The sequence below is a fragment of the Sphaeramia orbicularis genome, chromosome 16, assembly GCF_902148855.1.
Source record: "Sphaeramia orbicularis chromosome 16, fSphaOr1.1, whole genome shotgun sequence".
Lineage (NCBI taxonomy): Eukaryota > Metazoa > Chordata > Actinopteri > Kurtiformes > Apogonidae > Sphaeramia > Sphaeramia orbicularis.
In genome coordinates this window covers 19,814,405-19,828,292 of record NC_043972.1, presented here as the reverse complement: position 1 = coordinate 19,828,292, position 13,888 = coordinate 19,814,405, and the positions used below count along the sequence as shown (strand labels likewise).

General features: G+C 37.1%; 1 protein-coding gene and 2 non-coding genes across 4 annotated transcripts in view; all 3 read left to right on the top strand.

Moving 5' to 3' along the window:
• Window positions 1–6,311, top strand: part of LOC115435198 (uncharacterized) — a 35,455-nt gene extending 29,144 nt beyond the window's left edge. For both annotated transcript variants that reach the window (XM_030157464.1, XM_030157463.1), the window contains exons 10-14: window positions 325–470; window positions 567–613; window positions 2,448–3,364; window positions 4,749–4,777; window positions 5,861–6,311. In XM_030157464.1, the coding sequence (XP_030013324.1) occupies window positions 325–470; window positions 567–613; window positions 2,448–3,364; window positions 4,749–4,777; window positions 5,861–6,145 (1,424 nt within the window). In that variant the 3' untranslated portion in view covers window positions 6,146–6,311. The remainder of the gene's footprint in view (window positions 1–324; window positions 471–566; window positions 614–2,447; window positions 3,365–4,748; window positions 4,778–5,860) is intronic.
• A 629-nt stretch (window positions 6,312–6,940) lies between these two features.
• Window positions 6,941–7,012, top strand: trnap-agg (transfer RNA proline (anticodon AGG)). Its single transcript has one exon. It is a non-coding gene; the product is annotated as a tRNA-Pro (tRNA).
• Window positions 7,013–7,807: 795 nt separating this feature from the next.
• Window positions 7,808–7,879, top strand: trnap-agg (transfer RNA proline (anticodon AGG)). The gene has a single exon. It is a non-coding gene; the product is annotated as a tRNA-Pro (tRNA).
• The last annotated feature ends 6,009 nt before the right edge of the window (window positions 7,880–13,888 follow it).

Sequence of the window (13,888 nt, the reverse complement as noted above, 5' to 3'; positions counted from 1 at the left end):
CCTGAACATTTGTTGAAAATTCAGTAAGAAGATTCTGAACTAAAAGAAAACACACATTTAGAAGAATGAAAATCAAAATGCCTTAATCCTCAGTGGAGCGCAGACATACATTGTAGAATTACCCACTACTGTGGACACTGTCTCTGAATCCTGCAGCTGTACTTACAGGATGTTTGATTCTTCTAAATCTTGTCATACAGACAGTTAAACCAACGTCATCTTCCCACACTTCAGCTTCAGCTGTTGCATGTTTTGTATGTGGTTTCACCCACTGGGATGAAACCGCAACCACCAGTGAGTTTGCTGACTCTCTTCACCCACCAGGTCCGTCCACTTCAGACTCAGACCTGAAGGAGTCTGAGGACAGCGTAGAGGACTGTGCGGAACGAGACCCTCACACCAATCCTGAAGATCCAGAGAAGCAGCAGCTCGTCTGCGCAGAGGCTCAGGCTGGAACGTCCAACTGGGAGGTACACAAACACAAACGTCAACCATTTGGACAAACGATGGTAAAGTCATGAACCAGGACATGGACAGAACTAAAACTGGACCTTTGTCAATTACAGGAGTTCATACCTAAAGTATCAGCTGAGTCTGGACTCACTTCATACAGGTAACAAAATCTTACGAAACAGAATAGAGTGTGTGCATTGACATGACTTTACAACCAGAACACAGAACTCAGTGGCAAAACGTGCAACAGTGTGGCTTCATTTAGGAGGAAATTTAGGAAATTATGAATAAAACTACACTTTGCTTCAGGTAACAGACTCAACAGTTACTGTTTCAGTTTAACCAGAGTGATCCACAGGCACTGACATGTGACAGGAGATAGATTTACTCACTATTCAGTTTTGGGTTTTTTTGTTTTCTTTTCAGTTCAGTTGTGTTTATTCAGACATTTCAAGCATTCTACATTTGTGCAGGTACAATGTTTGAAAAACTAAAGAGTCTGTAAAGGAATTGGCTGAAGCCTGAGCTTATTAATTCAAACCCCCATTCATATCACCAAACAAAATGAAATAAAATAGATATAAATACCTTTAGCTTAGTAAAAATAACAACAACAAAAAACAATTCAACAGTTTGAGTAGTGGAAAAAAATGAACATTCACATTCTTCATATATTTTCATAACATTTCTTTTAAACACAGTTTTAAACATAAATAACATTGTATAGTCTTTGAACTCAGGAATTAAGTTACTTCAACACAAAGACAAAACTTTCTTCGTATTTGTTCCAACATAAGGTTTTTTGAACACATGACTTCCTCTGAAAATATAAACACTTTCCCGCATTTTAAACAAGCACTGAATATGAACAGGCAACTAATTATTTATTTTTTTTAAACATATATTGTGCTGTTTTAACCCATAAAGACTAATAGCCACCAGCGACACAAACCATCTCCAGATTTAAACTGTTTAATACCTGCTGGTCTACTATTCGTATCAATCCATATAAATAACTGATGTAAAATGCAGTTGTCATCTTTTCATGGTCATTAGATATGAACCATTTGGACGTTCAGAGGCTCTGTAGTGAATGTGAAAACACTGTCAACTTCTACAACATTGATTCACCAGTAAAACCCATGGAGTAGGATCAATGGCAGTGGATGGAAACACTTCTTTTTTTACATTCAGCTAGCAATATTTACTGAAAAAGTCACTTTTTCTTGTTTTATCTCTGTTTTGATACAATAAACTTTGAATTTACTCTGAGTTTTCATGAACATCTACATGATCTGTGAATTAAGTATCGGAAAATACATAATTTACACCAAAAAATGCTAAATACAGAGGATAATATTTTTACAAAAATGGTGATAAATCAGTTAAGAAAGGTAAAAATAGAGAAAAAATTATTTGGGAACTGCCACAGAAGTAGCACTGGGTCTTTATCAGTTAAAGTTGACTAAGTCACTAAACTTTAAAGCTTTTAACTTGACTGATGGATGTGTTCCCTATAGGACACTTTATTGATCATTGGTATTAGCCTTTTCTAAAAAAAAAAAAAAAAATGGTGATTGGATTTGTATTAGTTTAGTAAATATTCCCCCACACCTCCATGCAGTATGTCATATAGGGCAGAACTAGAGAACTGTACAACAGATAGAAGGGAGATGAATTCAAGAATTCTTTGACTTTAGAAATAATTCCTAATGATTTTAATATTTTAACTTTAATGTGGTTTATATGTGCCTTCCACCTTAACTTCTTGTGTATAGTTATTCCAAGGAATTTGATTTCATTTACCCTTTCAATCTCTATTTTTTAATTCATACGTAGATATCTGTCCATATTCACAGCATGATTTGTAAAAATTATAAATTTGTTGGGTTTTTTTTAATTTATAGTTAATTTGTTTGAATCAACCCATGTTTTTAGTGCTTTTAATTTATTTGCCATTTGATCCATTAATGTTTCTAAATTATTACCAACAGCAACTTTAAGGAGTTCACACCTGTGACTGTGGGTGAAATGGATGAAGCCTACAGGTTCCAGTCCTTGTGTCCAGGTCTGTACCAGTGCAGTGTGACGGGCCTGGTGTTTGGCATGGAGACAGACGGGGTCGTGGTCTACAGGACTGTCCCCTGGGACCGCAGGATGCTGGACCAGTATCACAAGAAGCCTGCAGGACCCCTGTTTGACATCACATGTGTGGATAAGTCAGTGGTTCAGCTTCATCTCCCACACTGTGAGCTCCGCTCCACAGGTGGATGGGACTTCCTGTCGGTCGCTCATGTGGAAGACGACGGGAGCGTCCAGTTTATCCGTCCTCAGAAGATAACAGAAACCCATGTGGTCATCAGCATCACAGGGTTCTCTCCTGTGGGTAACGTCAAAGATAAGGCCTCCCCTCCTGATCCGGTCCGAGCCTTGGTGTTGCTCTTCTTCAGGCCTTCACCTGATCCTGATCTTAAATCTGTGCTAAATGTGTTGCTGCTTCCAAAGAATGTTTCCCTTCCTGAAGTTAAGCGAAGCAGGAGGGAGATGGTAGGAGATGAGATCTACATAGAGATGTCCTCTCACTGTAAACTCAAACCAGAGCAGTTTTACACTCTGACCACCAGTCCTGAAGACTCAGGCAAAGTTCAACCAGACGACGCTGAGTTTTGTGAGGATTCATACGACAATTACATCCCAACGTTTCAGGTGTTTTTGAACACAGGCGTGAAACATTTGAACCTGGTTTTAAAGGACAAACAAAGCTCCCACAGTGTCTGGGAAAGAGGAGTTTTTCTTTCACCCACTGGAGTAAACGTATCTTCCAGATCCAGATCTGGGATGGATGCAGTGAATGTGATGCAGATCCAAGCAGACAAAGCTCATTTTGTCATCGACACAGTGAGGAGGAAAGGTAAAAAGGCAAGTTCAAGCTATACCTACCGATGTGGCATTTTTCACAGCACTTAGTAAAAGTTTGAACATGAACAACCCGCCTCCCTCCAAAGCCCCACCTGCTTCCCCCTGCCTGAGCAACACAGTCTCATCCCAAGTCAGAAATCGATGCATGGTCAGAGTCCCGTAGCGGCACTATTTGACGCAGGGGGTACCCCTTCTGCATCGAAATCCAATGTGGAGGGCGGCCTGATAGAACTGCATGTAAATCCCTCAGTACCGTTGCGCTCTGACGCTCTCCTCCTCTTACCTGATGCGCGTGGTGGGAGCAGAGGTGGAGGTCCGGACCGCTTTGGCGTGTCTGGACCCTTCCCTCAGTAATCAGATACATCATCCACCTGCCGCGGCTCCTGTTTCATCAGTAGACCCTGTATTTAAGGGTCTGATCTGTGCAGTGCTGGGTCAGTGTCTTCAGCTGATGAGGTGCCCAGGTGCATTGTGAACGCGCAGCCTCCACAAATTGTCCGTGGCCATTTGAAGTTTCATAGTCCATACATTTATCATCTTACATAATCCTACATTATGTATGAGTCCCACGGTCATAAAAGCTGAGCTTTGTGCAGACCTGTCTGTTTAGTCCAGTACATCTGACTTCTGGACTGTTATCTCCATCCTTCATACATCGGACTCCTGTTTGTTCCCCTTAGTTGTTGTTTCTGTTAATAAATCTGTTTTTTCCCTTCCACATATGCATTTAATTTCTATCCAAACACATCCTTAGACAGTAGACTGTGGTCAGTGACAGGAGAAGCAGCGCGAATGAAGCGTCAGATTCAGAGGTAGACGGTGGTAATGGATCGGATGCTGGATGGCCGTAATGCATGATTGACAGGAGGCTCAGTCAGGTTCGGCCAATAATTTCATTCGGACCGAATAAAATGATTGGTCAGACTTTTATCAGAAATATGAGCAATATATGAGAATTAAACATTTTTGAGTTTCAATACCTGGTGGATTTCTTTTACATTTTAGTTTGACGCACGCCTATTTGGAGCATTTTAAGATGACAAAAGAAAAGTGTGAAAATGCCACATCATACAGTATAGCTTTAACCCTAAGATACTGTTCATTCTCTTACAGATCTGAACCACAGTTGCATTTAGAATTATTAATGTTCTCTGGAGCATCAGTAAATAGTTTACTAATCCTACTAATCCTGAGGATGTGCTCATTTATGGAAAAAAATACCTACTATCACATAGTAACGTGAACATTTTACACATATTTGCTTTTGTTGTCTGTCAAATGTTGAATCAGTGGAATCAACAGTATATGAGTGGAGTGAATGTGACTTTCTCTGTGGAAATTTCCCCTGAATCTAACCTCACTGTGTTCTTCCTCAGATGCAAAAGATGAGATGGACTCCTCTGAGGTACAGTAGATGTTTATAATCCTTTTACGCATGACATCATTGCAGTTTTTCAGTGTTTAATTAAAGCAGGGGTGTCCAACTCCGGTCCTCGAGGGCCGGTATCCTACATGTTTTAGATATGTTCCTGTTCCATCACACCTGGAAACCATTACATCATTATTAGGCTTCTGCAGAGCTTGATGATGAGCTGATCATTAATTGAACCAGGGGCTCGTTTCTGCACTAGTTCGTTAAATCGTTAAGCCCAGCGCAACGCAAAATGCGTCTATTTAACGCATTTTGCGCTATCCCATTTCTGGGTTCGCTCTTTGTTCGTAAAAAACTAGTGCAACGCAAAATGCATTCGTTCGTTATTTCGTTAACCCCAACGCAACGCAAAATGCACTATCCCGTTTCTGGGCTAGTTGGTTAAAAGTGTGTGCTCACCCAGTTCCTCGTTAAAGAGCTGATTTTAACGTGGACCTCAGAGGTCCGCGTTAGAGGGAGGATGTACTCTTGTAGATTCATTTCACTTCGTTTCTGTCATGTATTTCCTTTGAAATATTTTTTACATTTGTAGAGGAAGATTTTAACACAAGTCTGACAATATCTTTAATGATATCAGATTTTTCCCATGGACATTTTGCACTGATAAAAACGAATTTACTGAGTGAGGACTGATCCACTCCATTTTATTTTCTATGGATTTATGGATAAATAGAAAAGCACTCAGAGAGCGCAGACCTCCGTCAAGGCAGATCAGTTTATCAATTAACAATAGATTTTAGAACCTAAAAAAAGAAACAACACATGTAAATGAACAGTAATAACACTAGATTATTAACATTTCATGCATGGAAGGATTAATCGAGGACCAAACGTTCATGTAGTATTGGATGATCCAGATTAGAACAAACTCAATGGTGTGCTTTTTGTTTCTGCATTTAGATGTTAACCTGATCAGTGAACCTATGAGAAAATAAAATGAATAAGAAAATAAATCTTTTAAGTTGACCATAGTTCTGATCGAAAAAAGCAGACGTGGACACATCTCTGTAAGAATACCTTCTGTCCAAAGCTCAAACCTGCTGCTGTCGGTTTCAGGATTCTTCAGTGAGCTTCATCCGGGACCACAAGATGGATCTCATCACTTGCCTGGGGGCGGATCGCCTCATTCTGCAACTCGCCCAACAGAACAAAGTAATCACAGACACAGAATACAGAAAGATCAAGTCCATCCCCTCAAAGGATGACGCTGTGACGGAACTGATCGACGTGGTGATGCATAAAGGACCAGATCGCTGCCGTTCCTTCCTGCAGATTCTCAAAGAGCCAAAGGTTGTCGAGACATACCCGCTACTCGAAGAAATTATGAAAGACTGGAAATGAAGCAAGACATAATTAAAAAGACTTTTAAGAGTTGTTTTCTTTACATAGGCATTAATTGATAAAGGAAATGAACAATGTGATGAATAAAAATCCCCACAGTGCAGGAACTGAAGAGTTTGAAGCTCAAAGTTTCTCCAAATGTTTAAATAAAGGCTGACTCTTTAATTATATAGAGAGGTTATTTCACAGCCTGGACTTTTATGTTTCTACTGCAGTAAAGACGTCAGTATCTGTTTGGAGCAACTCAAGACTTAACGCATAAAACAGGGTGTCAAACATAAGGCTCATGGACCAAAACTAGCCCACTAATGACTGGCTCTAATCCATCTCATGGGATAAATTGAAGGGAAATGAAATGTCAAACACATTTTAGTTCAGGGTCATATAGAGCCCATTGTGATCTCAAGTAAAATAATGTAATAACCTATAAGTAGTGACAACTCTAAATTTTCCTCTTGGTTTAATATAAAAAAGTAAAATGACATGAAAATATTTACAATTATAAAATGTCCTTTTCTAAATAAAATGTGAATAACCTGAAAAAATATGAATAACCTGAAATGTCTTTAAAAAATTAAGTGCATTAACAATATAATGCCTGTTACTAAATGTTTTGTGCATTTGTAGATCCACTGTGATCTTTACATTGTGTTATTAATAAGCTGAGACATTGCTGAATTGCACTTGTGTATGGTTGTTTAGGTTATTCACATTTTCACTTTTTTTATTGTAAAACAGACAAAACTGTACTTCAACAGCAAACTGGTTCATTGTAATATTAATTTGGTCCTGTGAGGCTTGTTGGTCTAGGGGTAAGATTCTCGCTTAGGGTGCGAGAGGTCCCGGGTCCAAATCCCGGATGAGCCCATGTTTTCCCCTAAAAATATGAGTTAAAAAAAAAGTTTACTTAGAAATTTACAAGCTGTCTCTCTCCCTCTCTCTATATATATATATAAATAGAAAAGCTATGTATTTGTGTACCCTTTCCTACACATTTATGGATTTTATCTTAGCTGACATTTTAAGCTTATGTTTTTATTAATATTTTGAAGAGAAATGTGTTTGAGCAGTTACATGCAGTGGTAGCACACTTAAGGTTTGGAAAAAGTATCCCCAAAAACTAGAGTGAAAATGATAATTACTTCTTTAAATAAAGTACCCTCATTTCTCAAATAAATACTTTAAATAGTATGACACCTCTCTAATGCAGCCTATGCATTATTATTGATCACAATGAAAATGTTCATCTTCCTGTACTTACTGAAATGTATTATTTTGTACTATTTATGCAAACACTTTGTAATCACTAATATTTTGATTAATAAATATAAGAAACAGTAACTAAACCATATTATTACCTTGAAGTTGAATTAATATACTATATTAACACTTTATATTCATATTTCAAAGTATAAATAACAACAGAAATGTGTCTAAATGGTTTATGCTGGGTTTGTTTGTGCGTAAACAAAGACTGAAGTAAATTCCTCTGACCTCAGTAGTCAGATGGGGCCCAGGTCAGTTCAGTGAAGTGTCAGTAGGTGGTGCTGTTTGACTAGAAAAGTAAGCAAAAGTACAGTTTGAATGGACAGACTGGAACACGTACAACGTGGCAGAGAATACACTTTCCTCCAGTTCCCCACAACTGTCCATTATGAGCAAGGCTCGTTGGTCTAGGGGTATGATTCTCGCTTAGGGTGCGAGAGGTCCCGGGTTCAAATCCCGGACGAGCCCTAGTTTTTCCCCATATGTGTTTGAATCTTTTGCAGCCTTTATTTTTTTTTTTTTTTTTTTTTTTTTTTTTGTTTGTTTTTTTGTTTTGCAGGGTTTTAGTGGGAATGTATCTTTATTTCTAACAAGAAATATGCAGCAAATATAAGCACATTATAGAAACACACACACAAGAAAAAAGAATAAATAAATAACAACTAGAACTGGGGGTGTTTAACTCATTTTAGTTCAGGGGCCACATACCACCCAATCTGATCTCACATGGGCCAGACTAGTAAACTAATAGAAAAATAATCTATAAATATCAAAAACTCTAATTTGTTTTGCTTTGATTTAATGCAAAAAGTCACATTATATAATGGAAATGTTTCCATTCATTAACTATCCCACCCCCCCCAAAAAAATGCAAATAAGGTGTTAAGGAGCAGACATTTACGAGGGGCTCATGAACACCGCATAAACTCAGTGATAGATGGCCTGCAGTTTTTTGGTGTTTTTATTGTTCTCTGTTTTTTTACATGATCGCAATCCATGTTTGTAATTCTATGTATAAGTGGTGGGGAAGTGGAGTTCCCCTCCCGGTGATATCAGAGATGTCAGAGAATCTGAGAGCTTTGCACTGTTAAAAAAAAATGACTTAAACTTTGGCTAAAATCAACACAGAACTGTAACCATAATTAGGTACCTTAGCTCATTTATTTAGCATTAATGAATTGCACTTAGAGCTTGATCTTTTTAAAGACACTGCTATAACTACAGTAGGACCTTTTAATACTATTTATGTTCACTATTTATGCTTTGTACAGATTATATTTTTTAGACTACATTGTTACTATTGTATTTAAAGCTTTATATTATATTGTCATATTTGTATCTATACTTCATTTTTAAATTACCTGTCAACTGTTTTACATAATGTTTTGTCTTTATATTCTGAATTAATGGTTGTCTGTTTACCTGCCCAGGGACTGCAGATGTAAATTAGCTCTTAGCTAACTGGTGCAATTGTGTGACTGCACAATGTCCCTGTGAAAAAAAAAGTAAAATAAAATAAATGTTTTTTAACAGAGGCTTCAGCTGTTAGAAACATCTGTATTTCCACTGATACAACCTATGATCCAGGGGTGATTCTAGGATCAGAGGTTTAGGGGTGCTGAGCACCCAGAGTGCTGGCTGTCCAGGCAAGAGAAATTTCACAGTTTTGTACATTTTAACGCAATTTTGGACCATCATTCCCACATTTGTGACAGAAAAGCATAACATTTTTTGGGTATGAGAAACTCTGTGACTAAACCATCAAATCTGATAAAAGTTATTTAAATGCTGAGCCACAGTAAAAGAGGAATGGATTGGAATCATAAAAGAAAAAAACCCTAACCCTAATATGTGGTGGAAGATAAGCCTCCATTTTGATACACCTCAACATATACATATACAAAAGAATGGGTTTAACTCCAGAGGAATACTAGTGTCAGATCTACTTCAAAACACTGTCTGCACGTGACAATACATTCACTGTACAGGTTCTATCAGTGGAACATTTATGAATCTTTTCTATAAATGTACATAAACAAATATATATGTGGAATAACAGTTTATCATATATCATCAAAGCATCAGCAAACCAGCACTTTTGTCATTTGATTTCTAATTAATCTGATTAAAATACATAACATTTAATCTCTGAGGGAGATCATTTCTAAAAAACTATAGACCAGTGTATATGTTCAGTGTCTCTCTGCTCTTTTCTCTCTTTGTGCTTTAACCAAAAGGCAAATAACCAAACAATGTGTTTTATATCTAACTAGAAAAGCACTTGGAGAGTACAGACCTCCACCAAGGCAGATCAGTCATGTGTGTCCCCCCATCACCACCGAAACTTTATCTTTTGTTCCTTGTGCCAGTATCAACATTTCCTGAAATTTTCATCCAACTCCATCCATAACTTTTTGAGTTATCTTGCACACAGACAGACAGACAGACAGACAGACAGACAAACCAACGCCAGCAAAAACATAACCTCCTTGGCGGAAGTAATAAGAGATACTGTATAAACTGATACATTTATTCAACCTACAACATCATTGCAATAGAAGATTTGGTTGCTGTGGAAAAGGAGGTTACACCAGTTGATCTTACACTCTTACCTGAATTATTTTATTTTTTTTAGAAAAAAAAAAAATAAATAGAAAAGCACTTGGAGAGCCTCCAAGTGCTCCAAGACCTCCACCAAGGCAGATCAGTGCCCCCCCCCATCACCACCAAAATTTTTATGATTCAGGATGCTTTTATTCATAGTAATCCTTTTAAATTTTGTTATATTGATCAGTTTTTTTCATCACTGAAATGTCAATAAAATGGAGAGAGTTTACTCGTGTTGATGAGTCTTTTTTAATCACAGGCTACGTAATGTTTTTGATGAGACCACTTATATAAATCCTCTGAGTGTGCTTTTACCTTGATCATCTTTGCTTTTAACAACCCTTAAATCGTGGTTTTCATGTTAACATGTCATCCCTTGTATGTTCTTTTGATATTCTGGCTCTTAAATAAAAAAAAAAAAATTGAGGAATACTCTATTCTTGTATGTGTGTTTTGAGTAATATTGAAAATACCAGTTTCAACACGTTGTGTGTAAAGTATGAAGACTACAGTACTTGATAAAATAATGTGAACATGTCCAAAAAAACAACCAAATAAAACTATATATATATATATATGTGTGTGTGTGTATATGTATGTATGTATATATACAGTATATATACATATATATGTGTGTGTGTGTGTATAAATATACATATATATATATATATATATATATATATATATATATACATATATATATATATATATATATATATATATATATATATATATATATATATATATATATATATATATATATATATATATATGTACACAGGGTGGAGAAGCAAAATTTACAATATTTTGAGGCAGGGATTGAAAGACAGTGTATGACCAATTAGTTTATTGAAAGTCATGAGAATTTATTTGCCACAAGAAAATAGACATAATAGAAAATGTTTTTATTCTATGTGTCCTCCTTTCTCAGTAACTGCCCTCACACGCTTCCTGAAACTTGTGCAAGTGTTCCTCAAATATTCGGGTGACAACTTCTCCCATTCTTCTTTAATAGTATCTTCCAGACTTTCTCCTAATAGTTTTGCTCATAGTCATTCTCTTCTTTACATTATAAACAGTCTTTATGGACACTCCAACTATTTTTGAAATCTCCTTTGGTGTGACGAGTGCATTCAGCAAATCAAACAGTCTTTGACGTTTGCTTTCCTGATTACTCATATGGGCAAAAGTTTCTGAAAAGGTATGGATAATAGTGTTAGGTATGATTATGACATCAATATATGTTTGGTTTCAAAACAATTGACGTAGTGCCTGCTGAGAAAAAACAACTAAATGTTCATTGTAAATTTTGCTTCCCCACCCTGTATACATATATATATATATATATATATATATATATATATACATGTATGTGTATGTGTGTGTGTGTGTATATATATATGTGTGTGTGTGTGTATGTGTGTGTGTGTATATATATATATATTTATACACACTATATTGCCAAAAGTATTGGCTCACCCATCCAAATAATCAGAATCAGGTGTTCCAATCACTTCTATGGCCACAGGTGTATAAAAATCCAGCACCTAGGCATGCAGACTGTTTTTACAAACATTTGTGAAAGAATGGGTCGCTCTCAGGAGCTCAGTGAATTCCACCGTGGAACTGTGATAGGATGCCACCTGTGCAACAAATCCAGTTGTGAAATTTCCTCATTCCTAAATATTCCACAGTCAACTGTCAGCTGTATTATAAGAAAGTGGAAGTGTTTGGGAACGACAGCAACTCAGCCACGAAGTGGTAGGCCACGTAAACTGATGGAGCGGGGTCAGCGGATACTGAGGCGCAGAGGTCGCCAACTTTCTGCAGAGTCAATCGCTACAGACCTCCAAACTTCATATGGCCTTCAGATTACCTCAAGAACAATGCGCAGAGAGCTTCATGGAATGGGTTTCCGTGGCCGAGCAGCTGCATCCAAGCCATACATCACCAAGTGCAATGCAAAGCGCCGGATGCAGTGGTGTAAAGCACGCCGCCACTGGACTCTAGAGCAGTGGAGGCGCCTTCTCTGGAGTGACCAATCGCACTTCTCCATCTGGCAATCTGATGGACGGGTCTGGGTTTGGCGGTCGCCAGGAGAACGATACTTGTCGGACCGCATTGTGCCAAGTGTAAAGTTTGGTGAAGGGGGGATTATGGTGTGGGGTTGTTTTTCAGGAGCTGGGCTTGGCCCCTTAGTTCCAGTGAAAGGAACTGTGAATGCTTCAGCATACCAAGACATTTTGGACAATTCCATGCTCCCAACTTTGTGGGAACAGTTTGGAGCTGGCCCCTTCCTCTTCCAACATGACTGTGCACCAGTGCACAAAGCAAGGTCCATAAAGACATGGATGACAGAGTCTGGAGTGGATGAACTGGACTGGCCTGCACAGAGTCCTGACCTCAACCCCATAGAACACCTTTGGGATGAATTAGAGCGGAGACCGAGAGCCAGGCCTTCTCGTCCAACATATATCATATTGTTGCACATAAAGTTGAATTCTTTTTTTCAGACATATACCTCTTTTTATTCCTTTTTATACATGATATAAAGTGGATAGATTACATTGATTACATACTGAGCAGTACATTTTATCTATTAAGAATAATAGATAGGCTTTAATAAATCCCACTGTGTCACAATCATTTCATGAGAAGAATAAAAAGTATTTTATTCCATCTTATATATATATATATATATATATATATATATATATATATATATATATATATATATATATATATATATATATATGTAGAGAGAGAGAGAGAGAGAGAGAGAGAGAGAGAGAGAGAGATAGGGTGGGGAAGCAAAATTTACAATGAACATTTAGTTGTTTTTTCTCAGCAGGCACTACGTCAGTTGTTTTGAAACCAAACATATATTGATGTCATAATCATACCTAACACTATTATCCATACCTTTTCAGAAACTTTTGCCCATATGAGTAATCAGGAAAGCAAACGTCAAAGAGTGTGTGATTTGCTGAATGCACTCGTCACACCAAAGGAGATTTCAAAAATAGTTGGAGTGTCCATAAAGACTGTTTATAATGTAAAGAAGAGAATGACTATGAGCAAAACTATTAGGAGAAAGTCTGGAAGTGGAGGAAGCAACAAAAAATGCACCAAAGCTTTTATTAAAGCTCTCAAATCCTAAATCCTAAAGGATCCAACCAAATCCATGAGAAAAATGGCAATTGAACTTGAGGTAGACAACAAGACTGTTAGAAATGCAGTAAAATATGATTTGAAGATTTCAATTCTCATGACTTTCAATAAACTAATTGGTCATACACTGTCTTTCAATACCTGCCTCAAAATATTGTAAATTTTGCTTCCCCACCCTGTATATATATAATTTTACATCTTATTATACCATAAGTATGACTGACAGTCAGCATGATAATACCTATATGACAGCTAAACTACTTCCCTCTTGTATTTATTTATTTATTTATTTAGCTATTTATTTATCTTTTCTATTTTATTTTTTTCTTCTTGACAGCTTCCATGCTTTGTAGCATTTTTGATACTTTTCATGTATATACAGAAACCCTCATTGTTAACATTAAGCAACATTGTATGATTGTTGTGTACCAAGTGAAAACTCTAATAAAAACTTGAATTACAAAAAAAAACATCTTATTGTACAAAACAACAAAATAATGAGTAAATTCTTAATCATCAAATATTACCAAATTATAAAATACTTAATAAAATAACTCCCACATAGCAGACAGGTGTGGGCCAGATCTGGCTTTAAGCTGGCACTGCTGGCTGACCTCTGGCAATGGCAAGTGGTATGTCAACCAGATTCGGGCCAGCTCTGGCACTTATGGCACTGTTTGTATGACGGCATGCCACATG